Source organism: Pseudophryne corroboree, chromosome 4 (genome assembly GCF_028390025.1).
Source record: "Pseudophryne corroboree isolate aPseCor3 chromosome 4, aPseCor3.hap2, whole genome shotgun sequence".
NCBI lineage: Eukaryota > Metazoa > Chordata > Amphibia > Anura > Myobatrachidae > Pseudophryne > Pseudophryne corroboree.
Window position 1 is genome coordinate 2,835,250 of NC_086447.1, and position 27,043 is coordinate 2,862,292.

Below are 27,043 nucleotides of genomic sequence, written 5' to 3' on the forward strand. Positions count from 1 at the left end.
CCCAGTGTCGCTCCAAATTGCTCAACGTTACAGGAACGTCATTGCCCTCCTTGATTCCGGAGCAGCTGGGAATTTCATAACCGAAGCTTATGTTAAACGGTGGTCCCTACCCACCGAGAGACTGTCCTCGTCCATCTCTTTGACTGCCGTGGATGGCAGCAAGATTTTTGACGCAGTCATTTCCTTAAGGACTCTTCCAGTTCGTCTGAGAGTGGGAGTTCTTCATTCTGAGTATATTTCTTTTTTAGTGATTCCAAGAGCCACACATCCAGTGGTTTTAGGCCTTCCATGGCTCCGTCTCCACAACCCATCAATTGACTGGACGACTACGCAAATACTGGCATGGGGTCCCTCCTGTGCTGAGACTTGTTTAGCCAAAGTTCTTCCTGTTTGTTCTTCCTTCCCCAGGTCATCTGATGTTCCGCCTCCTCCATATCAAGACTTCACCGACGTGTTCAGTAAAGCCTCTGCTGATATCCTTCCTCCTCATAGAGAATGGGACTGCCCAATCGACCTCATTCCAGGGAAGGTTCCACCGCGAGGCCGAACTTATCCGTTGTCTCTGCCTGAGACACACTCCATGGAAGAGTACATCAAAGAGTACCTGGCGAAGGGTTTCATCCGACCATCTTCTTCTCCAGCCGGCGCAGGCTTCTTCTTCGTTAAGAAGAAAGACGGTGGTCTGCGTCCGTGCATCGACTACAGAGGTCTGAACGACATTACCGTCAAGAACCGATACCCTTTACCCCTGATTACCGAGCTCTTTGATAGAGTTAGTGGTGCAACTATTTTCACAAAGCTGGACTTGAGGGGTGCCTACAATCTCATCCGAATCCGTGAGGGTGACGAGTGGAAGACCGCCTTTAACACCCGTGACGGACATTATGAGTACCTCGTCATGCCCTTCGGATTGAGCAACGCTCCAGCAGTCTTCCAGCACTTCGTGAATGAGATTTTCAGGGACATCTTGTACCGCCATGTCGTGGTTTATCTAGACGACATCCTCATCTTTGCTAATAATCTCGAAGATCATCGTTTCTGGGTAAAAGAGGTTCTTTCCCATCTCCGTGTCAATCACCTCTATTGTAAATTGGAGAAGTGTGTGTTTGAAGTTAAAACCATTCCGTTTCTAGGTTACATTGTGTCCGGTTCCGGACTAGAGATGGATCCTGAGAAACTCCAAGCAATCCAGAATTGGCCTATACCCTTAAGCCTCAAAGGGGTCCAGAGGTTCTTAGGGTTCGCCAATTATTATAGAAAATTTATACGAGACTTTTCCACCATCGTGGCACCTATCACTGCATTAACCAAGAAAGGTGCTAATCCGTCCAAGTGGTCCGAGGAAGCTACACAGGCCTTTCACCTTCTGAAGCAACGGTTCATCTCTGCACCAGTTCTGAAACAGCCCGACACCGACTCTCCTTTTATCTTAGAGGTAGATGCCTCCTCCGTTGGAGTAGGAGCAGTGTTATCCCATAGGGCCAAAGATGGACATCTACATCCTTGCAGTTTCTTCTCCCGGAAGTTCTCCCCAGCTGAGCGCAACTATGCCATTGGCGATCAGGAGTTGCTAGCCATCAAGCTCGCTCTGGAGGAGTGGAGATACCTGTTGGAGGGAGCTTCCCACTCAATCACCATACTTACCGACCACAAAAATCTTTTATATCTCAAAGGCGCACAATGTCTGAATCCTCGTCAGGCCAGATGGGCACTTTTCTTCTCTAGGTTTGACTTTAAACTCCAGTTCTGTCCGGGTTCTCAGAATCGTAAGGCCGATGCCCTTTCCCGCTCATGGGAGCAAGAAAATGAGTCCGAGTCTGCAGACAAGCATCCTATTATTAATCCGTTGGCATTCTCCACGGTAGGGATGGACTCTACGCCTCCACCAGGGAAAAGTTTTGTTAAGCCAGTTCTAAGGAAGAAGCTCATGCATTGGGCCCATGCTTCCCGTTTTGCTGGACATACAGGCATTCAGAAAACCCTTGAATTCATTTCTAGGTCCTACTGGTGGCCAACTCTGAAGAAGGACGTTATGGAATTTATTGCCTCCTGCCCAAAGTGTGCCCAACACAAAGTCTCCCGCCAGTCGCCTGCGGGGCAACTGGCTCCATTATCTGTTCCCCGTCGACCTTGGACCCATTTGTCGATGGACTTTGTTTCCGATCTACCTATCTGCAACAAGTTTAATACCATCTGGGTGGTAGTTGACCGGTTCACCAAGATGGCACATTTCATCCCTCTCACCGGTCTTCCGTCAGCTTCCAAGTTGGCTCAAGTGTTTATACAAGAGATCTTCCGACTTCACGGTCTTCCTGAAGAGATCATCTCGGATCGTGGAGTACAATTTGTAGCCAAATTTTGGCGAAGTTTGTGTCAAGCCCTCCAAGTCAAGTTAAAGTTTTCCACGGCTTACCATCCTCAGACCAATGGTCAAACCGAGAGGGTGAATCAGGACTTGGAGGCCTTCCTCCGTATATATGTGTCTTCCTCTCAAGATGACTGGGTTCAACTCCTTCCTTGGGCCAAGTTCAGCCACAACAATCAATACCATTCCTCATCTTCTTCTACACCATTCTTCATTAATTATGGATTCCACCCTAAAGTCCCAGAATTCCAACCGCTTCCCGCAACTTCTGTTCCAGCAGTGGATGTCACCTTGCGTCAGTTTTCAAATAACTGGAGGAACGTCCGCGCAGCCCTGCTTAAAGCCTCATTCAGGTATAAGAAGTTTGCCGATAGGAAGCGTAGAGCGGTTCCTGCTCTCAAGGTGGGTGATCGTGTGTGGCTGTCCACGAAGAATTTGAGGTTGAGAGTTCCCAGCATGAAATTTGCACCTCGCTACATCGGACCCTTCAAGATTGAACAAGTCATCAATCCTGTTGCCTACAGGTTACAGTTACCATCCTTCTTGAAAATACCCAGGACATTTCATGTTTCTTTGTTGAAACCGCTGATCCTGAATCGGTTTCATTCCGCACTTCCTCCAGCTCCCAAAGTTCAGACTCAACGGGGAGTCGAGTACGAGGTGGCCAAGATTTTGGACTCACGTTTCCGTTACGGTCAGTTACAATACCTCATTGACTGGAAGGGCTATGGTCCTGAAGAACGCTCTTGGACCAATGCCTCAGACGTCCATGCTCCTGCCTTGGTCCGAAATTTCCATGCAAAGTTTCCTTTAAAGCCTAAGAAGTGTCCTGGGGCCACTCCTAAAGGGGGGGGTGCTGTCACGATCCGGGTATCTGGACGCCATTACTTACCCTTCAGATGCCTCCTAAGGCTGGCTCAGCGTTCCAGGACCGGATCCCGCTGTTCCTGAGTTTCCACATGCAGAATGTCAGACTGGTGATTTCATCAGCCGCGGCCTCCGCTGTGCCCGCGTGGTTAAATGTGTGCTTGTCAGTCTGGCGTCTCCTGTCTCCTGTGGCCGGCGTCGCCATTACTGTTTCAATTCTCACATGGATTACAAACCAAACTTCCCTCCAAGTGTCTGCATGGGCGCAGCCATCTTGGATTTTGTCATCTGATTATTTCCACCAATCTGCTGTCTGTATTGTTGATTTGCATAATTGCCTAGCCAACCCCTTCCTTGCTGCAGGTATAAGTATGCTGTGCCTGAGCAAGGAAGGCGTCAGTGCTTTGGTTGTCTAACCTAGTTCCAGTTTGTCTCTCTCCTGTGGTTGTCTTCCAGGTTCCAGCTCCTGTCTCCAGACTTCTGCTATAGAGACCCGCACCAGCATTCCATCTGCGGTGTAGCCTGACTCTCCGATCCATTCTGGACTCACCTGTTTCCAGCTACAACAATCACCTGCTTCCAGCCCAGCTTCCAGCAGTGTACAGCTTCTCTTAAAGGGCCGGTGTCCTTTCTGCAGTTTACCACTCTCCACCGGTATTATTATTTCACCGCTCTCAAACAATCACCTGCTTCCAGCCCAGCTTCCAGCAGTGTACAGCTTCTCTTAAAGGGCCGGTGTCCTTTCTGCAGTTTACCACTCTCCACCGGTATTATTATTTCACCGCTCTCAAACAATCACCTGCTTCCAGCCCAGCTTCCAGCAGTGTATAGCTTCTCTTAAAGGGCCGGTGTCCTTTTCTGCAGTTTACCACTCTCCACCGGTATTATTATTTCACCGCTCTCAAACTCCAAACTTCATTATTATTTCATCGCTCTCAAGTTCGTTTATTATTTAACTGGTTCCAGCCAGTATCCACTCCGTACCAACAACAGTCTGGTTCCAGCCAGTATCCACAGCAGCCGTTTTACCTTCAGCAGCCCAGCCGTTCCTGGAACATCAGCTGGTACGATCCTGGGTTCTCTCCACTGCTACAGTCAGGCCCGGTAAGGACTTTCCAACTAGAAGATTATAAGAACTGTCTCACACTACCAGTGCCTGTGGCCATTGCCACCCTGTAGTACCCAGGAATTGTATTTATCCTCTGTTGACTTTTATGTTTCCTTTTACTGCTGCTGTGTTACGGAGTTTGTCATAATAAACATCATTGACTTTTATCCTGGTTGTCGTGGTCACGCCTTCGGGCAGTTATTCTACATGTTACTTACATGTCTAGGGGTCTGATACAACCTCCCAGGTTCCGTTACATCTCAGCCCCTACAACTGAGGCTGCCTCCCGTCAGCTCAGGCCCTCAGTTGTGACACTGTGGGCCTAATTCATATCTGATCGCAGCAGCAAATTTGTTAGTAAACGGGCAAAACCATGTGCAATGCAGGGGGGCAGATGTAACATGTGCACTGTAGGAGGGCAGATGTAACATGTGCAGTGCAGCTGGGGCAGATGTAACATGTGCAGAGAGTTAGATTTGGGTGGTGTGTGTCCAAACTAAAATCTAATTTGCAGTGTAAAAATAAAGCAGTCAGTATTTACCCTGCACAGAAACAATATAACCCACCCAAATCTAACTCTCTCTGCACATGTTACATCTGCCCCCCTGCAGTGCATATGGTACATTTGCCCCCCCCCCCCCTGCAGTGCACATGGTTTTGCCCAGTAGCTAACAAATTTGCTGCTGCGATCAGACCTGTATCAGTGGCACCTGATGGTCTGCACACACCTCCGATGTGTAGTGTGCTTGGCTGAGGAGAAGAGCTGTAGCTGCTGCTGCCAGGGGAGGGGGTCTGGGCCCCTGCTGGACCCTCACTGGGCCCCTCCATCAGACCTGGGCCTGGGTAATTTCTACCCCCCCCCCTCTCTCGGCACCACTAAATCACAGCAGCCAGCAGGAGGAGACTATTAACACATTGGTTATTATTGCATCGCTGCTATGTCCAAAGATACAGCCGTTATGCAAATTGCGTCATCCAACCGCAGCGCCCAGAGGCAGAGCGCTTACTCCCTGTATATTGTGTATTATAACCAGATACACACAGCGCCTATGTGCCCTGAGATACACCTGTGTGCTGTGACCGCACCAAGGACCATAGCAAGGGACATGTTGTTTAAAAGCCGCTGAACAAGAAAACTCATCTTAAGACATCGGAATCTGCCGTGTCATGTGACCACCAGAATAGCGCAAAGCACTACTCCATTCACCGGCTGTTCTGGGCAGAGCCCAGTGTCTCCAAGCGGAAACCTCTGACAGATTCCCAGTGCAGACTGGACAACAGTGACCAATGCTCAGGGTCACCCAGCTGGTAGGATACAGTACCCCACCCACCCGGCCCTGCTCAGGGTCACCAGCTGGTATGGGACAGTACCCCACCCACCTGGCACTGCTCAGGGTCACCAGCTGGTATGGGACAGTACCCCACCCACCCAGCACTGCTCAGGGTCACCCAACTGGTAGGATACAGTACCCCACCCACCCGGCACTGCTCAGGGTCACCAGCTGGTATGGGACAGTACCCCACCCACCCGGCACTGCTCAGGGTCACCAGCTGGTATGGGACAGTACCCCACCCACCTGGCACTGCTCAGGGTCACCAGCAGGTATGGGACAGTACCCCACCCACCCGGCACTGCTCAGAGTCACCAGCTGGTATGGGACAGTACCCCACCCACCCGGCACTGCTCAGGGTCACCAGCTGGTATGGGACAGTACCCCACCCACCCGGCACTGCTCAGAGTCACCAGCTGGTATGGGACAGTACCCCACCCACCTGGCACTGCTCAGGGTCACCAGCTGGTATGGGACAGTACCCCACCCACCCAGCACTGCTCAGGGTCACCAGCTGGTATGGGACAGTACCCCACCCACCCGGCACTGCTCAGGGTCACCAGCTGGTATGGGACAGTACCCCACCCACCCGGCACTGCTCAGGGTCACCAGCTGGTATGGGACAGTACCCCACCCACCCGGCACTGCTCAGGGTCACCAGCTGGTATGGGACAGTACCCCACCCACCCGGCACTGCTCAGGGTCACCAGCTGGTATGGGACAGTACCCCACCCACCCGGCACTGCTCAGAGTCACCAGCTGGTATGGGACTGTACCCCACCCACCCGGCACTGCTCAGGGTCACCAGCTGGTATGGGACAGTACCCCACCCACCAGACAACTTAATTTACATACTGCACAATACTCTTTTACACTCCCTTTAGATGCGGCCTATATATCATCACAAGTTAAATGCACTGTAATCCCCCAATCCCAGTATAATGGTAAGTTCTGTGCTCCATTACTCACCCTCTGCCCAGCATAAAAACATATATGCCATGTGCATATGCCACGGGAAAGGAGAATCTGCCAGGTAAACCTAGAATATACACTGGCAGCAGAGGCCTGGCAGTGGAAATTCCTGCTGTAATGATGGTAACTGGGTAGGATTGAATGGAGGCAGTTGCTGGATGGGAGGAGGTAAAATCCCGGATGTATGCTGGCACTAGAAGTGAGAAAATGACAGGGCTACAGTAAGCATGCGACACAGGAAAACATGGAGTCTGCCGGTAAGTGCGTCTGCCCGTGTGACAGCTGTGGTATTTTTTGTGCCCCAGAAGTTGAGATTTGGGTGATATTTAATAAGCAATGTTAGCTTTGTGATAGCCAGCAATGAGAGGGAGGCAGTATAGAGAGGGAAATGATCAGAGAGCAAGGTGGAGACAGAGGGTGCCAGACATATACTAGGGAATGATGGAGGAAAGAGGAGAGACAAGAAAGTGGAAAAAGAGGGCGCAAAACAAAGAAAGGGAGAGGATGAGAGAGAAAGATGGGGTGAAAAAGTAGGAGAGAGAGATAGGTGGAATCACAGAGCAGAGAGAGGGATAGGAGGGAAGAGGAGTGAGGAGTGAGATGGAAATGTGGAGGAGTTAGATGTTGTACAGAACATCTACAGGGTCCAGCCACATAGTGGTATGCATTGTGTGTGCTCACTACATAGAGAACTTTTAGAATATTATTTCTTTCCAGTGAAGCCAGACAGCACAGTCCAGTCCAGGCCGCTCAGACACAGAACAATACAAAGTAAGATGTAGGGGTTAGAGATCTTGCTTTTCAGTTCCTGAATATGTTCTATAAACCACACAAGGTGCTCTGAGACAGAACCCTGACCATTGCACATTCACAGAAACATTTATACTTGGCAATCGATCCTTCACCCGAGACACTTACTTGCTTTCACCAAGCAGAGGTCACAGCTGAAAAGAACCAACACCGCTGGACTCAGGTACATCGGAATATGGGCCATGTCTGGCAGCTTTTTGCCCCATGCACAGCCCTTGGATCGAAGGCTAAGAAATGAGACACAAGTCATTGGAACTCCAAGTCTGGACAAACTGCTGCAAATAGTTTTTACATGCTCCGATAGGTGGTGCAGCAAATGTCCGAGCGCATTCCAATCCACAAAAGTGGACTGCAGGCGTTTCAGTCATGTGACCTATTCCTTCTAAGGTTTGATGTCTTCTTCACAGTCTGTTCCACCAATGGTCACAATCTGCATTTCCTAGAAGAATACAAAATACATCTATTATTACATTATGTAACACACCTGAGATCAGCACCAGACAGCTCTCTGTATTACATTATACAACACAACTGAGATCAGCACCAGACAGCTCTCTGTATTATTACATTATACAACACAACTGATGTCAGCACCAGACAGCTCTCTGTATTATTACATTATACAACACAACTGATATCAGCACCAGACAGCTCTCTGTATTATTACATTATACAACACAACTGATATCAGCACCAGACAGCTCTCTGTATTATTACATTATGTAACACAACTGAGATCAGCACCAGACATCTCTCTATATTATTACATTATACTACACAACTGAGATCAGCACCGGACAGCTCTCTGTATTATTACATTATACAACACAACTGAGATCAGCACCAGACAGCTCTCTGTATTATTACATTATACAACACAACTGAGATCAGCACCAGACAGCTCTCTGTATTATTACATTATGTAACACAACTGAGATCAGCACCAGACAGCTCTCTGTATTATTACATTATACAACACAACTGAGATCAGCACCAGACAGCTCTCTGTATTATTACATTATACAACACAACTGAGATCAGCACCAGACAGCTCTCTGTATTATTACATTATACTACACAACTGAGATCAGCACCAGACAGCTCTCTGTATTATTACATTATACAACACAACTGAGATCAGCACCAGACAGCTCTCTGTATTATTACATTATACAACACAACTGAGATCAGCACCAGACATCTCTCTATATTATTACATTATACTACACAACTGAGATCAGCACCGGACAGCTCTCTGTATTATTACATTATACAACACAACTGAGATCAGCACCAGACAGCTCTCTGTATTATTACATTATACAACACAACTGAGATCAGCACCAGACAGCTCTCTGTATTATTACATTATACTACACAACTGAGATCAGCACCGGACAGCTCTCTGTATTATTACATTATACTACACAACTGAGATCAGCACCGGACAGCTCTCTGTATTATTACATTATACAACACAACTGAGATCAGCACCAGACAGCTCTCTGTATTATTACATTATGTAACACAACTGAGATCAGCACCAGACAGCTCTCTGTATTATTACATTATACTACACAACTGAGATCAGCACCAGACAGCTCTCTGTATTATTACATTATACTACACAACTGAGATCAGCACCAGACAGCTCTCTGTATTATTACATTATACTACACAACTGAGATCAGCACCAGACAGCTCTCTGTATTATTACATTATGTAACACAACTGAGATCAGCACCAGACAGCTCTCTGTATTATTACATTATACTACACAACTGAGATCAGCACCAGACAGCTCTCTGTATTATTACATTATACTACACAACTGAGATCAGCACCAGACAGCTCTCTGTATTATTACATTATGTAACACAACTGAGATCAGGACCAGACAGCTCTCTGTATTATTACATTATGTAACACAACTGAGATCAGCACCAGACAGCTCTCTGTATTATTACATTATATAACACAACTGAGATCAGCATCGGACAGCTCTCTGTATTATTACATTATACAACACAACTGAGATCAGCATCGGACAGCTCTCTGTATTATTACATTATACAACACAACTGAGATCAGCACCAGACAGCTCTCTGTATTATTACATTATGTAACACAACTGAGATCAGCACCAGACAGCTCTCTGTATTATTACATTATACAACACAACTGAGATCAGCACCAGACAGCTCTCTGTATTATTACATTATACAACACAACTGAGATCAGCACCGGACAGCTCTCTGTATTATTACATTATACTACACAACTGAGATCAGCACCAGACAGCTCTCTGTATTATTACATTATACAACACAACTGATATCAGCACCAGACAGCTCTCTGTATTATTACATTATGTAACACAACTGAGATCAGCACCAGACATCTCTCTATATTATTACATTATACTACACAACTGAGATCAGCACCGGACAGCTCTCTGTATTATTACATTATACAACACAACTGAGATCAGCACCAGACAGCTCTCTGTATTATTACATTATACAACACAACTGAGATCAGCACCAGACAGCTCTCTGTATTATTACATTATGTAACACAACTGAGATCAGCACCAGACAGCTCTCTGTATTATTACATTATACAACACAACTGAGATCAGCACCAGACAGCTCTCTGTATTATTACATTATACAACACAACTGAGATCAGCACCAGACAGCTCTCTGTATTATTACATTATACAACACAACTGAGATCAGCACCAGACAGCTCTCTGTGTTATTACATTATACTACACAACTGCGATCAGCACCAGACAGCTCTCTGTATTATTACATTATACTACACAACTGAGATCAGCACCAGACAGCTCTCTCTATTATTACATTATACAACACAACTGAGATCAGCACCAGACAGCTCTCTGTATTATTAAATTATGTAACACAACTGAGATCAGCACCAGACAGCTCTCTGTATTATTACATTATACTACACAACTGAGATCAGCACCAGACAGCTCTCTGTATTATTACATAATGTAACACAACTGAGATCAGCACCAGACAGCTCTCTGTATTATGACATTATTCAACAACACTGAGATCAGCACCAGAAAGCTCTCTGTATTATTACATTATGTAACACAACTGAGATCAGCACCAGACAGCTTTCTGTATTATTACATTATACAACACAACGGAGATCAGCACCATACAGCTCTCTGTATTATTACATTATACTACACAACTGAGATCAGCACCAGACAGCTCTCTGTATTATTACATTATGTAACACAACTGAGATCAGCACCAGACAGCTCTCTGTATTATTACATTATGTAACACAACTGAGATCAGCACCAGACAGCTCTCTGTATTATTACATTATACTACACAACTGAGATCAGCACCAGACAGCTCTCTGTATTATTACATTATACAACACAACTGAGATCAGCACCAGACAGCTCTCTGTATTATTACATTATACAACACAACTGAGATCAGCACCAGACAGCTCTCTGTATTATTACATTATGTAACACAACTGAGATCAGCACCAGACATCTCTCTGTATTATTACATTATGTAACACAACTGAGATCAGCACCAGACAGCTCTCTGTATTATTACTTTATACAACACAACTGAGATCAGCACCAGACAGCTCTCTGTATTATTACATTATACTACACAACTGAGATCAGCACCAGACAGCTCTCTGTATTATTACATTATGTAACACAACTGAGATCAGCACCAGACAGCTCTCTGTATTATTACATTATACAACACAACTGATATCACCACCAGACAGCTCTCTGTATTATTACATTATACAACACAACTGAGATCAGCACCGGACAGCTCTCTGTATTATTACATTATACAACACAACTGAGATCAGCACCAGACAGCTCTCTGTATTATTACATTATGTAACACAACTGAGATCAGCACCAGACAGCTCTCTGTATTATTACATTATACTACACAACTGAGATCAGCACCGGACAGCTCTCTGTATTATTACATTATACAACACAACTGAGATCAGCACCAGACAGCTCTCTGTATTATTACATTATACTACACAACTGAGATCAGCACCAGATAGCTCTCTGTATTATTACATTATACTACACAACTGAGATCAGCACCGGACAGCTCTCTGTATTATTACATTATACAACACAACTGAGATCAGCACCAGACAGCTCTCTCTATTATTACATTATGTAACACAACTGAGATCAGCACCAGACAGCTCTCTGTATTATTACATTATACAACACAACTGAGATCAGCACCAGACAGCTCTCTGTATTATTACATTATGTAACACAACTGAGATCAGCACCAGACAGCTCTCTGTATTATTACATTATACTACACAACTGAGATCAGCACCAGACAGCTCTCTGTATTATTACATTATACTACACAACTGAGATCAGCACTGGACAGCTCTCTGTATTATTACATTATACAACACAACTGAGATCAGCATCAGACAGCTCTCTGTATTATTACATTATGTAACACAACTGAGATCAGCTCCAGACAGCTCTCTGTATTATTACATTATACAACACAACTGAGATCAGCACCAGACAGCTCTCTATATTATTACATTATGTAACACAACTGAGATCAGCACCAGACAGCTCTCTGTATTATTACATTATGTAACACAACTGAGATCAGCACCAGACAGCTCTCTGTATTATTACATTATGTAACACAACTGAGATCAGCACCAGACAGCTCTCTGTATTATTACATTATGTAACACAACTGAGATCAGCACCAGACAGCTCTCTGTATTATTACATTATACAACACAACTGAGATCAGCACCAGACAGCTCTCTGTATTATTACATTATGTAACACAACTGAGATCAGCACCAGACAGCTCTCTGTATTATTACATTATACTACACAACTGAGATCAGCACCAGACAGCTCTCTGTATTATTACATTATACTACACAACTGAGATCAGCACTGGACAGCTCTCTGTATTATTACATTATGTAACACAACTGAGATCAGCACCAGACAGCTCTCTGTATTATTACATTATATAACACAACTGAGATCAGCATCAGACAGCTCTCTGTATTATTACATTATGTAACACAACTGAGATCAGCTCCAGACAGCTCTCTGTATTATTACATTATACAACACAACTGAGATCAGCACCAGACAGCTCTCTATATTATTACATTATGTAACACAACTGAGATCAGCACCAGACAGCTCTCTGTATTATTACATTATGTAACACAACTGAGATCAGCACCAGACAGCTCTCTGTATTATTACATTATGTAACACAACTGAGATCAGCACCAGACAGCTCTCTGTATTATTACATTATACAACACAACTGAGATCAGCACCAGACAGCTCTCTGTATTATTACATTATACAACACAACTGAGATCAGCACCAGACAGCTCTCTGTATTATTACATTATACTACACAACTGAGATCAGCACCAGGCAGCTCTCTGTATTATTACATTATACAACACAACTGAGATCAGCACCAGACAGCTCTCTGTATTATTACATTATACTACACAACTGAGATCAGCACCAGACAGCTCTCTGTATTATTACATTATGTAACACAACTGAGATAAGCACCAGACAGCTCTCTGTATTATTACATTATACAACACAACTGAGATCAGCACCAGACAGCTCTCTGTATTATTACATTATACAACACAACTGAGATCAGCACCAGACAGCTCTCTGTATTATTACATTATACAACACAACTGAGATCAGCACCAGACAGCTATCTGTATTATTACATTATGTAACACAACTGAGATCAGCACCAGACAGCTCTCTGTGTTATTACATTATACAACACAACTGAGATCAGCACCAGACAGCTCTCTGTATTATTACATTATACAACACAACTGAGATCAGCACCAGACAGCTCTCTGTATTATTACATTATACTGCACAACTGAGATCAGCACCAGACAGCTCTCTGTATTATTACATTATACAACACAACTGAGATCAGCACCAGACATCTCTCTGTATTATTACATTATACTACACAACTGAGATCAGCACCGGACAGCTCTCTGTATTATTACATTATACAACACAACTGAGATCAGCACCGGACAGCTCTCTCTATTATTACATTATACAACACAACTGAGATCAGCACCAGACATCTCTCTGTATTATTACATTATACAACACAACTGAGATCAGCACCAGATAGCTCTCTGTATTATTACATTATACAACACAACTGATATCAGTTTCGGACAGCTCTCTGTATTATTACATTATGTAACACAACTGAGATCAGCACCAGACAGCTCTCTGTATTATTACATTATACACCACAACTGAGATCAGCACCAGACAGCTCTCTGTATTATTACATTATACAACACAACTGAGATCAGCACCAGATAGCTCTCTGTATTATTACATTATACAACACAACTGAGATCAGCACCAGACAGCTCTCTGTATTATTACATTATACTACACAACTGAGATCAGCACCAGACAGCTCTCTGTATTATTACATTATACAACACAACTGAGATCAGCACCAGACAGCTCTCTGTATTATTACATTATGTAACACAACTGAGATCAGCACCAGACAGCTCTCTGTATTATTACATTATGTAACACAACTGAGATCAGCACCAGACAGCTCTCTGTATTATTACATTATGTAACACAACTGAGATCAGCACCAGACAGCTCTCTGTATTATTACATTATGTAACACAACTGAGATCAGCACCAGACAGCTCTCTGTATTATTACATTATGTAACACAACTGAGATCAGCACCAGACAGCTCTCTGTATTATTACATTATACAACACAACTGAGATCAGCACCAGACAGCTCTCTGTATTATTACATTATACAACACAACTGAGATCAGCACCAGACAGCTCTCTGTATTATTACATTATACTACACAACTTATATCAGCACCAGACAGCTCTCTGTATTATTACATTATACTACACAACGGAGATCAGCACCAGACAGCACTCTGTATTATTACATTATACAACACAACTGAGATCAGCACCAGACAGCTCTCTGTATTATTACATTATACTACACAACTGAGATCCGCACCAGACAGCTCTCTGTATTATTACATTATGTAACACAACTGAGATCAGCACCAGACAGCTCTCTGTATTATTACATTATGTAACACAACTGAGATCAGCACCAGACAGCTCTCTGTATTATTACATTATGTAACACAACTGAGATCAGCACCAGACAGCTCTCTGTATTATTACATTATACAACACAACTGAGATCAGCACCAGACAGCTCTCTGTATTATTACATTATACAACACAACTGAGATCAGCACCGGACAGCTCTCTCTATTATTACATTATACAACACAACTGAGATCAGCACCAGACATCTCTCTGTATTATTACATTATACAACACAACTGAGATCAGCACCAGATAGCTCTCTGTATTATTACATTATACAACACAACTGATATCAGTTTCGGACAGCTCTCTGTATTATTACATTATGTAACACAACTGAGATCAGCACCAGACAGCTCTCTGTATTATTACATTATACAACACAACTGAGATCAGCACCAGACAGATCTCTGTATTATTACATTATACAACACAACTGAGATCAGCACCAGACAGCTCTCTGTATTATTACATTATACAACACAACTGAGATCAGCACCAGACAGCTCTCTGTATTATTACATTATACTACACAACTGAGATCAGCACCAGACAGCTCTCTGTATTATTACATTATGTAACACAACTGGGATCAGCACCAGACAGCTCTCTGTACTATTACATTATACACTACACAACTGAGATCAGCACCAGACAGCTCTCTGTATTATTACATTATGTAACACAACTGGGATCAGCACCAGACAGCTCTCTGTATTATTACATTATTTAACACAACCGAGATCAGCACCAGACAGCTCTCTGTATTATTACATTATGTAACACAACTGAGATCAGCACCAGACAGCTCTCTGTATTATTACATTATACAACACAACTGAGATCAGCACCAGACAGCTCTCTGTATTATTACATTATACAACACAACTGAGATCAGCACCAGACAGCTCTCTGTATTATTAGATTATACAACACAACTGAGATCAGCACCAGACAGCTCTCTGTATTATTACATTATACTACACAACTGAGATCAGCACCGGACAGCTCTCTGTATTATTACATTATGTAACACAACTGAGATCAGCACCAGACAGCTCTCTGTATTATTACATTATACTACACAACTGAGATCAGCACCAGACAGCTCTCTGTATTACTACATTATACTACACAACTGAGATCAGCACCGGACAGCTCTCTGTATTATTACATTATACAACATAACTGAGATCAACACCAGACAGCTCTCTGTATTATTACATTATACAACACAACTGAGATCAGCACCGGACAGCTCTCTGTATTATTACATTATATAACACAACTGAGATCAGCACCAGACAGCTCTCTGTATTATTACATTATGTAACACAACTGAGATCATCACCAGACAGCTCTCTGTATTATTACATTATACAACATAACTGAGATCAACACCAGACAGCTCTCTGTATTATTACATTATACAACACAACTGAGATCAGCACCGGACAGCTCTCTGTATTATTACATTATGTAACACAACTGAGATCAGCACCGGACAGCTATCTGTATTACTACATTATACAACACAACTGAGATCAGCACCAGACAGCTCTCTGTATTATTACATTATACAACACAACTGAGATCAGCACCAGACAGCTCTCTGTATTATTACATTATACAACACAACTGAGATCAGCACCGGACAGCTCTCTGTATTATTACATTATATAACACAACTGAGATCAGCACCAGACAGCTCTCTGTATTATTACATTATGTAACACAACTGAGATCATCACCAGACAGCTCTCTGTATTATTACATTATACAACACAACTGAGATCAGCACCAGACAGCTCTCTGTATTATTACATTATACTACACAACTGAGATCAGCACCGGACAGCTCTCTGTATTATTACATTATGTAACACAACTGAGATCAACACCAGACAGCTCTCTGTATTATTACATTAGACAACACAACTGAGATCAGCACCGGACAGCTCTCTGTATTATTACATTATGTAACACAACTGAGATCAGCACCAGACAGCTATCTGTATTACTACATTATACAACACAACTGAGATCAGCACCAGACAGCTCTCTGTATTATTACATTATACTACACAACTGAGATCAGCACCAGACAGCTCTCTGTATTATTACATTATACTACACAACTGAGATCAGCACCAGACAGCTCTCTGTATTATTACATTATACTACACAACTGAGATCAGCACCAGACAGCTCTCTGTATTATTACATTATACAACACAACTGAGATCAGCACCAGACATCTCTCTGTATTATTACATTATACAACACAACTGAGATCAGCACCAGATAGCTCTCTGTATTATTACATTATACTACACAACTGAGATCAGCACCAGACAGCTCTCTGTATTATTACATTATACAACACAACTGAGATCAGCACCGGACAGCTCTCTGTATTATTACATTATACAACACAACTGAGATCAGCACCAGACAGCTCTCTGTATTATTACATTATACTACACAACTGAGATCAGCACCGGACAGCTCTCTGTATTATTACATTATACTACACATCTGAGATCAGCACCGGACAGCTCTCTGTATTATTACATTATACTACACAACTGAGATCAGCACCGGACAGCTCTCTGTATTATTACATTATACAACACAACTGAGATCAGCACCAGACAGCTCTCTGTATTATTACATTATACTACACAACTGAGATCAGCACCGGACAGCTCTCTCTATTATTACATTATACTACACATCTGAGATCAGCACCGGACAGCTCTCTGTATTATTACATTATACTACACAACTGAGATCAGCACCGGACAGCTCTCTGTATTATTACATTATACTACACAACTGAGATCAGCACCGGACAGCTCTCTGTATTATTACATTATACAACACAACTGAGATCAGCACCAGACAGCTCTCTGTATTATTACATTATACAACACAACTAAGATCAGCACCAGACAGCTCTCTGTATTATTACATTATACAACACAACTGAGATCAGCACCAGACAGCTCTCTGTATTATTACATTATGTAACACAACTGAGATCAGCACCAGACAGCTCTCTGTATTATTACATTATACAACACAACTGAGATCAGCACCAGACAGCTCTCTGTATTATTACATTATACTACACAACTGAGATCAGCACCAGACAGCTCTCTGTATTATTACATTATACTACACAACTGAGATCAGCACCAGACAGCTCTCTGTATTATTAGATTATACAACACAACTGAGATCAGCACCAGACAGCTCTCTGTATTATTAGATTATACAACACAACTGAGATCAGCACCAGACAGCTCTCTGTATTATTAGATTATACAACACAACTGAGATCAGCACCAGACAGCTCTCTGTATTATTACATTATACAACACAACTGAGATCAGCACCAGACAGCTCTCTGTATTATTACATTATACTACACAACTGAGATCAGCACCAGACAGCTCTCTGTATTATTACATTATACAACACAACTGAGATCAGCACCAGACAGCTCTCTGTATTATTACATTATGTAACACAACTGAGATCAGCACCAGACAGCTCTCTGTATTATTACATTATGTAACACAACTGAGATCAGCACCAGACAGCTCTCTGTATTATTACATTATGTAACACAACTGAGATCAGCACCAGACAGCTCTCTGTATTATTAGATTATACAACACAACTGAGATCAGCACCAGACAGCTCTCTGTATTATTACATTATACAACACAACTGAGATCAGCACCAGACAGCTCTCTGTATTATTACATTATGTAACACAACTGAGATCAGCACCAGACAGCTCTCTGTATTATTACATTATACAACACAACTGAGATCAGCACCGGACAGCTCTCTGTATTATTACATTATACAACACAACTGAGATCAGCACCAGAGAGCTCTCTGTATTATTACATTATACTACACAACTGAGATCAGCACCAGACAGCTCTCTGTATTATTACATTATGTAACACAACTGAGATCAGCACCAGACAGCTCTCTGTATTATTACATTATGTAACACAACTGAGATCAGCACCAGACAGCTCTCTGTATTATTACATTATACAACACAACTGAGATCAGCACCAGACAGCTCTCTGTATTATTACATTATACAACACAACTGAGATCAGCACCAGACAGCTCTCTGTATTATTACATTATGTAACACAACTGAGATCAGCACCAGACAGCTCTCTGTATTATTACATTATACAACACAACTGAGATCAGCACCAGACAGCTCTCTGTATTATTACATTATGTAACACAACTGAGATCAGCACCAGACAGCTCTCTGTATTATTACATTATGTAACACAACTGAGATCAGCACCAGACAGCTCTCTGTATTATTAGATTATACAACACAACTGAAATCAGCACCAGACAGCTCTCTGTATTATTACATTATACAACACAACTGAGATCAGCACCAGACAGCTCTCTGTATTATTACATTATGTAACACAACTGAGATCAGCACCAGACAGCTCTCTGTATTATTAGATTATACAACACAACTGAAATCAGCACCAGACAGCTCTCTGTATTATTACATTATACAACACAACTGAGATCAGCACCAGACAGCTCTCTGTATTATTACATTATGTAACACAACTGAGATCAGCACCAGACAGCTCTCTGTATTATTACATTATACAACACAACTGAGATCAGCACCAGACAGCTCTCTGTATTATTACATTATACAACACAACTGAGATCAGCACCGGACAGCTCTCTGTATTATTACATTATACAACACAACTGAGATCAGCACCAGACAGCTCTCTGTATTATTACATTATACTACACAACTGAGATCAGCACCAGACAGCTCTCTGTATTATTACATTATACTACACAACTGAGATCAGCACCGGACAGCTCTATGTATTATTACATTATGTAACACAACTGAGATCAGCACCAGAAAGCTCTCTGTATTATTACATTATACTACACAACTGAGATCAGCACCAGACAGCTCTCTGTATTATTACATTATACAACACAACTGAGATCAGCACCAGACAGCTCTCTGTATTATTACATTATACTACACCACTGAGATCAGCACCGGACAGCTCTCTGTATTATTACATTATACAACACAACTGAGATCAGCACCGGACAGCTCTCTGTATTATTACATTATACAACACAACTGAGATCAGCACCAGACAGCTCTCTGTATTATTACATTATGTAACACAACTGAGATCAGCACCAGACAGCTCTCTGTATTATTACATTATACAACACAACTGAGATCAGCACCAGACAGCTCTCTGTATTATTACATTATACTACACCACTGAGATCAGCACCGGACAGCTCTCTGTATTATTACATTATGTAACACAACTGAGATCAGCACCAGACAGCTCTCTGTATTATTACATTATGTAACACAACTGAGATCAGCACCAGACAGCTCTCTGTATTATTACATTATGTAACACAACTGAGATCAGCACCAGACAGCTCTCTGTATTATTACATTATACAACACAACGGAGATCAGCACCAGACAGCTCTCTGTATTATTACATTATGTAACACAACTGAGATCAGCACCAGACAGCTCTCTGTATTATTACATTATACAACACAACTAAGATCAGCACCAGACAGCTCTCTGTATTATTACATTATACAACACAACTGAGATCAGCACCAGACAGCTCTCTGTATTATTAAATTATGTAACACAACTGAGATCAGCACCAGACAGATCTCTGTATTATTACATTATACTACACAACTGAGATCAGCACCAGACAGCTCTCTGTATTATTACATAATGTAACACAACTGAGATCAGCACCAGACAGCTCTCTGTATTATTACATTATACAACACAACTGAGATCAGCACCAGACAGCTCTCTGTATTATTACATTATGTAACACAACTAAGATCAGCACCAGACAGCTCTCTGTATTATTACATTATGTAACACAACTGAGATCAGCACCAGACAGCTCTCTGTGTTATTACATTATACTACACAACTGCGATCAGCACCAGACAGCTCTCTGTATTATTACATTATACTACACAACTGAGATCAGCACCAGACAGCTCTCTCTATTATTACATTATACAACACAACTGAGATCAGCACCAGACAGCTCTCTGTATTATTACATTATGTAACACAACTAAGATCAGCACCAGACAGCTCTCTGTATTATTACATTATGTAACACAACTGAGATCAGCACCAGACAGCTCTCTGTGTTATTACATTATACTACACAACTGCGATCAGCACCAGACAGCTCTCTGTATTATTACATTATACTACACAACTGAGATCAGCACCAGACAGCTCTCTCTATTATTACATTATACAACACAACTGAGATCAGCACCAGACAGCTCTCTGTATTATTAAATTATGTAACACAACTGAGATCAGCACCAGACAGCTCTCTGTATTATTACATTATACTACACAACTGAGATCAGCACCAGACAGCTCTCTGTATTATTACATTATGTAACACAACTGAGATCAGCACCAGACAGCTCTCTGTATTATTACATTATGTAACACAACTGAGATCAGCACCAGACAGCTCTCTGTATTATTACATTATACTACACCACTGAGATCAGCACCGGACAGCTCTCTGTATTATTACATTATGTAACACAACTGAGATCAGCACCAGACAGCTCTCTGTATTATTACATAATGTAACACAACTGAGATCAGCACCAGACAGCTCTCTGTATTATGACATTATTCAACAACACTGAGATCAGCACCAGAAAGCTCTCTGTATTATTACATTATGTAACACAACTGAGATCAGCACCAGACAGCTCTCTGTATTATTACATTATGTAACACAACTGAGATCAGCACCAGACAGCTCTCTGTATTATTACATTATACTACACAACTGAGATCAGCACCAGACAGCTCTCTGTATTATTACATTATGTAACACAACTGAGATCAGCACCAGACAGCTCTCTGTATTATTACATTATGTAACACAACTGAGATCAGCACCAGACAGCTCTCTGTATTATTACATTATACTACACAACTGAGATCAGCACCAGACAGCTCTCTGTATTATTACATTATACTACACAACTGAGATCAGCACCAGACAGCTCTCTGTATTATTACATTATACAACACAACTGAGATTAGCACCAGACAGCTCTCTGTATTATTACATTATACAACACAACTAAGATCAGCACCAGACAGCTCTCTGTATTATTACATTATGTAACACAACTGAGATCAGCACCAGACATCTCTCTGTATTATTACATTATGTAACACAACTGAGATCAGCACCAGACAGCTCTCTGTATTATTACATTATACAACACAACTGAGATCAGCACCAGACAGCTCTCTGTATTATTACATTATACAACACAACTGAGATCAGCACCGAACAGCTCTCTGTATTATTACATTATACAACACAACTGAGATCAGCACCAGACAGCTCTCTGTATTATTACATTATACAACACAACTGAGATCAGCACCAGACAGCTCTCTGTATTATTACATTATACTACACAACTGAGATCAGCACCGGACAGCTCTCTGTATTATTACATTATACAACACAACTGAGATCAGCACCAGACAGCTCTCTGTATTATTACATTATACTACGCAACTGAGATCAGCACCGGACAGCTCTCTGTATTATTACATTATACAACACAACTGAGATCAGCACCAGACAGCTCTCTCTATTATTACATTATGTAACACAACTGAGATCAGCACCAGACAGCTCTCTGTATTATTACATTATACAACACAACTGAGATCAGCACCAGACAGCTCTCTGTATTATTACATTATACAACACAACTGAGATCAGCACCAGACAGCTCTCTGTATTAATACATTATGTAACACAACTGAGATCAGCACCAGACAGCTCTCTGTATTATTACATTATACTACACAACTGAGATCAGCACCAGACAGCTCTCTGTATTATTACATTATGTAACACAACTGAGATCAGCACCAGACAGCTCTCTGTATTAATACATTATGTAACACAACTGAGATCAGCACCAGACAGCTCTCTGTATTATTACATTATGTAACACAACTGAGATCAGCACCAGACAGCTCTCTGTATTATTACATTATACTACACAACTGAGATCAGCACCGGACAGCTCTCTGTATTATTACATTATACAACACAACTGAGATCAGCACCAGAGAGCTCTCTGTATTATTACATTATGTAACACAACTGAGATCAGCACCAGACAGCTCTCTGTATTATTACATTATACAACACAACTGAGATCAGCACCAGACAGCTCTCTGTATTATTACATTATGTAACACAACTGAGATCAGCACCGGACAGCTCTCTGTATTATTACATTATGTAACACAACTGAGATCAGCACCAGACAGCTCTCTGTATTATTAGATTATACAACACAACTGAAATCAGCACCAGACAGCTCTCTGTATTATTACATTATACAACACAACTGAGATCAGCACCAGACAGCTCTCTGTATTATTACATTATGTAACACAACTGAGATCAGCACCAGACAGCTCTCTGTATTATTAGATTATACAACACAACTGAAATCAGCACCAGACAGCTCTCTGTATTATTACATTATACAACACAACTGAGATCAGCACCAGACAGCTCTCTGTATTATTACATTATGTAACACAACTGAGATCAGCACCAGACAGCTCTCTGTATTATTACATTATACAACACAACTGAGATCAGCACCAGACAGCTCTCTGTATTATTACATTATACAACACAACTGAGATCAGCACCGGACAGCTCTCTGTATTATTACATTATACAACACAACTGAGATCAGCACCAGACAGCTCTCTGTATTATTACATTATACTACACAACTGAGATCAGCACCAGACAGCTCTCTGTATTATTACATTATACTACACAACTGAGATCAGCACCGGACAGCTCTATGTATTATTACATTATGTAACACAACTGAGATCAGCACCAGAAAGCTCTCTGTATTATTACATTATACTACACAACTGAGATCAGCACCAGACAGCTCTCTGTATTATTACATTATACAACACAACTGAGATCAGCACCAGACAGCTCTCTGTATTATTACATTATACTACACCACTGAGATCAGCACCGGACAGCTCTCTGTATTATTACATTATGTAACACAACTGAGATCAGCACCAGACAGCTCTCTGTATTATTACATTATACAACACAACTGAGATCAGCACCAGACAGCTCTCTGTATTATTACATTATACTACACCACTGAGATCAGCACCGGACAGCTCTCTGTATTATTACATTATGTAACACAACTGAGATCAGCACCAGACAGCTCTCTGTATTATTACATTATGTAACACAACTGAGATCAGCACCAGACAGCTCTCTGTATTATTACATTATGTAACACAACTGAGATCAGCACCAGACAGCTCTCTGTATTATTACATTATACAACACAACGGAGATCAGCACCAGACAGCTCTCTGTATTATTACATTATGTAACACAACTGAGATCAGCACCAGACAGCTCTCTGTATTATTACATTATACAACACAACTAAGATCAGCACCAGACAGCTCTCTGTATTATTACATTATACAACACAACTGAGATCAGCACCAGACAGCTCTCTGTATTATTAAATTATGTAACACAACTGAGATCAGCACCAGACAGATCTCTGTATTATTACATTATACTACACAACTGAGATCAGCACCAGACAGCTCTCTGTATTATTACATAATGTAACACAACTGAGATCAGCACCAGACAGCTCTCTGTATTATTACATTATACAACACAACTGAGATCAGCACCAGACAGCTCTCTGTATTATTACATTATGTAACACAACTGAGATCAGCACCAGACAGCTCTCTGTGTTATTACATTATACTACACAACTGCGATCAGCACCAGACAGCTCTCTGTATTATTACATTATACTACACAACTGAGATCAGCACCAGACAGCTCTCTCTATTATTACATTATACAACACAACTGAGATCAGCACCAGACAGCTCTCTGTATTATTACATTATGTAACACAACTAAGATCAGCACCAGACAGCTCTCTGTATTATTACATTATGTAACACAACTGAGATCAGCACCAGACAGCTCTCTGTGTTATTACATTATACTACACAACTGCGATCAGCACCAGACAGCTCTCTGTATTATTACATTATACTACACAACTGAGATCAGCACCAGACAGCTCTCTCTATTATTACATTATACAACACAACTGAGATCAGCACCAGACAGCTCTCTGTATTATTAAATTATGTAACACAACTGAGATCAGCACCAGACAGCTCTCTGTATTATTACATTATACTACACAACTGAGATCAGCACCAGACAGCTCTCTGTATTATTACATTATGTAACACAACTGAGATCAGCACCAGACAGCTCTCTGTATTATTACATTATGTAACACAACTGAGATCAGCACCAGACAGCTCTCTGTATTATTACATTATACTACACCACTGAGATCAGCACCAGACAGCTCTCTGTATTATTACATTATACTACACCACTGAGATCAGCACCGGACAGCTCTCTGTATTATTACATTATGTAACACAACTGAGATCAGCACCAGACAGCTCTCTGTATTATTACATAATGTAACACAACTGAGATCAGCACCAGACAGCTCTCTGTATTATGACATTATTCAACAACACTGAGATCAGCACCAGAAAGCTCTCTGTATTATTACATTATGTAACACAACTGAGATCAGCACCAGACAGCTCTCTGTATTATTACATTATGTAACACAACTGAGATCAGCACCAGACAGCTCTCTGTATTATTACATTATACTACACAACTGAGATCAGCACCAGACAGCTCTCTGTATTATTAGATTATGTAACACAACTGAGATCAGCACCAGACAGCTCTCTGTATTATTACATTATGTAACACAACTGAGATCAGCACCAGACAGCTCTCTGTATTATTACATTATACTACACAACTGAGATCAGCACCAGACAGCTCTCTGTATTATTACATTATACTAAACAACTGAGATCAGCACCAGACAGCTCTCTGTATTATTACATTATACAACACAACTGAGATCAGCACCAGACAGCTCTCTGTATTATTACATTATACAACACAACTAAGATCAGCACCAGACAGCTCTCTGTATTATTACATTATGTAACACAACTGAGATCAGCACCAGACATCTCTCTGTATTATTAAATTATGTAACACAACTGAGATCAGCACCAGACAGCTCTCTGTATTATTACATTATACAACACAACTGAGATCAGCACCAGACAGCTCTCTGTATTATTACATTATACAACACAACTGAGATCAGCACCGAACAGCTCTCTGTATTATTACATTATACAACACAACTGAGATCAGCACCAGACAGCTCTCTGTATTATTACATTATACAACACAACTGAGATCAGCACCAGACAGCTCTCTGTATTATTACATTATACTACACAACTGAGATCAGCACCGGACAGCTCTCTGTATTATTACATTATACAACACAACTGAGATCAGCACCAGACAGCTCTCTGTATTATTACATTATACTACGCAACTGAGATCAGCACCGGACAGCTCTCTGTATTATTACATTATACAACACAACTGAGATCAGCACCAGACAGCTCTCTCTATTATTACATGATGTAACACAACTGAGATCAGCACCAGACAGCTCTCTGTATTATTACATTATACAACACAACTGAGATCAGCACCGGACAGCTCTCTGTATTATTACATTATACAACACAACTGAGATCAGCACCAGACAGCTCTCTGTATTATTACATTATACAACACAACTGAGATCAGCACCGGACAGCTCTCTGTATTATTACATTATGTAACACAACTGAGATCAGCACCAGACAGCTCTCTGTATTATTACATTATACAACACAACTGAGATCAGCACCAGACAGCTCTCTGTATTATTACATTATACAACACAACTGAGATCAGCACCAGACAGCTCTCTGTATTATTACATTATGTAACACAACTGAGATCAGCACCAGACAGCTCTCTGTATTATTACATTATACTACACCACTGAGATCAGCACCGGACAGCTCTCTGTATTATTACATTATGTAACACAACTGAGATCAGCACCAGACAGCTCTCTGTATTATTACATTATACAACACAACTGAGATCAGCACCAGACAGCTCTCTGTATTATTACATTATACAACACAACTGAGAT

General features: G+C 41.6%; 1 protein-coding gene across 1 annotated transcript in view; it reads right to left on the reverse strand.

The window, feature by feature from the left end:
* Positions 1 to 27,043, reverse strand: part of FNDC4 (fibronectin type III domain containing 4) — a 149,862-nt gene that overhangs the window by 93,628 nt on the left and 29,191 nt on the right. The window contains exon 2 of the mRNA XM_063914915.1: positions 7,562 to 7,892. Within this exon, the coding sequence (XP_063770985.1) occupies positions 7,562 to 7,703 (142 nt within the window). The 5' untranslated portion in view covers positions 7,704 to 7,892. The remainder of the gene's footprint in view (positions 1 to 7,561; positions 7,893 to 27,043) is intronic.